This window comes from Octopus bimaculoides, chromosome 28 (genome assembly GCF_001194135.2).
Source record: "Octopus bimaculoides isolate UCB-OBI-ISO-001 chromosome 28, ASM119413v2, whole genome shotgun sequence".
Classification (NCBI taxonomy): domain Eukaryota; kingdom Metazoa; phylum Mollusca; class Cephalopoda; order Octopoda; family Octopodidae; genus Octopus; species Octopus bimaculoides.
In genome coordinates this window covers 4,295,000-4,298,748 of record NC_069008.1, presented here as the reverse complement: position 1 = coordinate 4,298,748, position 3,749 = coordinate 4,295,000, and the positions used below count along the sequence as shown (strand labels likewise).

The 3,749-nt window shown below is 43.2% G+C and overlaps 1 protein-coding gene across 1 annotated transcript in view; it reads right to left on the bottom strand.

Moving 5' to 3' along the window:
- LOC106876583 (cyclin-G-associated kinase-like) overlaps positions 1 to 3,749 on the bottom strand; it is a 108,248-nt gene that overhangs the window by 50,901 nt on the left and 53,598 nt on the right. The window contains exon 3 of the mRNA XM_052977740.1: positions 1,240 to 1,299. Within this exon, the coding sequence (XP_052833700.1) occupies positions 1,240 to 1,299 (60 nt within the window). The remainder of the gene's footprint in view (positions 1 to 1,239; positions 1,300 to 3,749) is intronic.

The window sequence follows — 3,749 nt, the reverse complement described above, 5'->3', positions numbered from 1 at the left end:
TTACGTACCAGTCAAGTACTGAGGTCGATGTGATAGACTAGCCCCCACCCCACGTTCTCAGTCCAAAATTCTGTCGAGGTGGACTGTGCCTTTCATCCTTTCGGGGTCGATAAATTACGTACCAGTCAAGTACTGAGGTCGATGTGATAGACTAGCCCCCACCCCACGTTCTCAGTCCAAAATTCTGTCAAGGTGGAATGTACCTTTCATCCTTTCAGAGTCGATAAATTATGTACCAGTCAAGTACTGGGGTCGATGTGATAGACTAGCCCCCACCCCACGTTCTCAGTCCAAAATTCTGTCGAGATGGACTGTGCCTTACATCCTTTCAGGGTCGATAAATTATGTACCAGTCAAGTACTGGGGTCGGTCGATGTGATAGACTAGCCCCCACCCCACGTTCTCAGTCCAAAATTCTGTCACGGTGGAATGTACCTTTCATCCTCTCAGGGTCGATAAATTATGTACCAGTCAAGTACTGGGGTCGATGTGATAGACTAGCCCCCTCCCCACGTTCTGAGTTCAAAATTCTGCCGAGGTCGACTTTCACATTTCATCCTTTAGGGGGTCGATAAATTAAGTACCAGTGATTCACTGGAATTGATGTGATTGACTATTTTCCCTCCCCACAAATTCCGGGCCTTGTGTCTAGAGTAGAAAGGATTATCAAAGGCAGCGACCTGGTAGAATTGTTAGCACACCGGCGAAATGCTTAGCAGTATTTCATCTGCTGTAACATTCTGAGTTCAAATTCCGCCAAGGTCGACTTTGTGTTTCATCCTTTTGGGGTAAATAAATTAAGTACCAGTGAAACACTGGGGTCAATGTAATCAACTGGTCCCCTTCCACGAATTTCAGGCCTTGTGCCTTCAGTAGAAAGGACTATCATTAAAGGTAGTGAATGCAGCTGGTTGGCAGAATAGAGAGCTCTGGTCAAACCATCCAACCTACGTCAGCATGGACAACAGACATTAAATGATGATGATGCAGAATTGCTAGCATGTGCCTTGTGGAGGTACTTTCTCGGTGCAATCCCACAGCCATTCACGACCAAAAGGAGTCTTCATCTTATAAAAGACTATATTGTTTTTTATCATGTTAGATGATGGTGGAGCAACTGTGATGGTGAACTGGTAAAGGAGAGAAATACAGAAAGAAAGAAAAAAGAAAGAAGGGTTAAAAAAATACAGATTTGAGGCAAAACAACATTTGACACAATTTCTCACACTAAAAGGATACCAGATATCTTATCTCCTCCATAATAATGTGGCTTTTCTCATCATCGTTAGCGAGCAGCCTCTGCAAAGAAAAAAATAGAAAAAGGAATTCAATTAGACAAACAAACAAAAGTAGTCTCTTGTAGTCCAAGAAAGACGGTTCCACAATTTCTTGTTTAACAAGCTGCTCAAATGATTTGTTTCATCATTATCATCCTTTTAATGTCTGCCTTCCATGCTGGCATGGGTTGGATGGTTTGACAGGAGCCGGCCAGGTAGAAGACTACACCACGCTACTGTGTCTGTTTTGGCAGGGTTTTCTATGGCTTGATGCCCTTCCTAACACCAACCACCCTGCAGAGTGGACTGAGTGCGTTTTACGTGGCACCAGCACAGGTGAGGTGGATTTTGGCAGGGTTCTTTACAAGTGGATGCCCTTCCAAATGCCGACCACTTCACAGTGTGCATTGGATGCTTTTCATGTGGCACTGGCACAGGCGGGGTCACAGAGTAACTTGCAAGACAAAAATCCTTTGAGAGGGGAGGGGGAATTGGAGGAGGTGATCTTATGTCAGATGATGAAAGATTAGAGTATGACAAAAGAGACAGAGAAACAGAAACAGGTGTATATAGTTACCTGAACAGGTGCTAAGTATACCACATACACGGTAGAAAATTACTATTTTTAAATCTCACGAGAGATATTCAGCAACAGTACTTTGTAGTAAAGTTTGTTTGCCAACATAACATGGCAGTCCTGGTTTAGGACGTATGTTGCTGTAATTTAGCCCCAGAAGACATCGTCTCCATCTGGCTATACAACACAATCTGTGTCCTTATATTTTCGAACAAGGGAATCTAGCACCCCCACTCAGCTCAACACAATATCTGTGTATCGTAATTTCCTGGTTATTTCCCTTCATCAGCACAGAATAATTGTTAGGCGAGAGGTGGCGCTACCAAATTCCCGTTTGAAATATATAGTTTTCAAAGTGACATCTAGTCACTGATCCATGAATTAGAAAATGACTATTTGTAAATCTCACAACGAGAGATATTCAGCAACAGTACTTTGTAGTAAAGATTGTTTGCCAACATAACATGGCAGTCCTGGTTTAGGACGAATGTTGCTGTAATTTAGCCCCAGGAGACAACACACTGGCTCCAGAACACAACACACTAGCCGGCGCAGGAACTGAAACCACAATCTCACAATCACAAGTGCAACACCCTAACGACAAGGCCATGCAGCCTCCCTTATTAGACAAATATAGCAAGACAAAATAAACAACGAAGCAATTATGTTGGTGCCACATAGAAAAAACATTCATGGTGGTGTCACATATAAAGTACCCATACAGGTGCTACATGGAGACATATTGGCCCAGTGGTTACGGCAGCGGACTCACGGTCGGAGGATTATGGTTTCGATTCCCCGACCGGGTATTGTGAGTGTTTATTGAGCAAAAACACCTAAGGCTCTGGCAGGGAGTTGGGGGGCGACCCCTGTTGTACTCTTTCGCCCCAACTTTCTCTCACTCTTTCTTCCTGTTTCTTGAGTAACGCTGTAATGGACTGGCATCCTGTCCAGCTGGGGGAGAACACATACGCCATAGAAACCGGGCCCATGAGCCTGGCTAGGTTTTGAAAGGGCGCATAAATAAATAAATAAATAAATAAATAAATAAATAATACAGGTGCTACATATGAAGTACTCATGCTGGTGCCACTTATAAAGCCCCCATGCTAGTGTCATGCATTTCCAATATTCTGGGCATGAGGAAAATAGTACCTTGCTCGGAAACAGGTGAGGGTTAGCAACAGGAAGGGCATCCAGCCGTAGAAAGCCTGCTTCATTGAACTCCATCCAACCCATGAAAGACTGGATAAGTGGATGTTAAAATGATGATGATGGTGATGACAACAATGAATGTTGGACCTTTTTATTTAACCCTTTGGCCATGTCCAGCCCAAATATTCTTCCAGTTTTATATTCAGACCAACTAGACCCTGCCTCTCGCACAGACCATACCATGTAATTCTAAATATGAACAATCACATAATAAAAAAGCTCCAAGATATAAGATGATGCCAGATAAATTCAAAATCCTGTGATACTAAAGGGTTTAAACAGACCGTGCCTTCTTTTACAATGATGGGCTATGATTTTGTAATGGAGATTTGGCTGCTATTTCTAGTCAGAGCCAGGCAAATGACTACAGAGTGGGCTCCCCTTGATGAAGCGTTTATGCTTGGAATGATGTCAGGTCATGCATGAACAAATGTCATGCAAGGTCACAGAGGTCATTACAAGGTCAGATGTCATACGAGGTCATGAGCTGCCAAGTCTCCTGATAGTTGTTCTAAACACTGTTCCTTAGAATATACACCCAATGCATGTGCACACACACACACACACACACACACACACACACACACACACACACACACAAAACAGTCAGGAATTTATTCTTTGTAAGCAAAGCAATCTCTTTTGCTGAACTGCTAAGTTATGGAGATGTAAACACACCA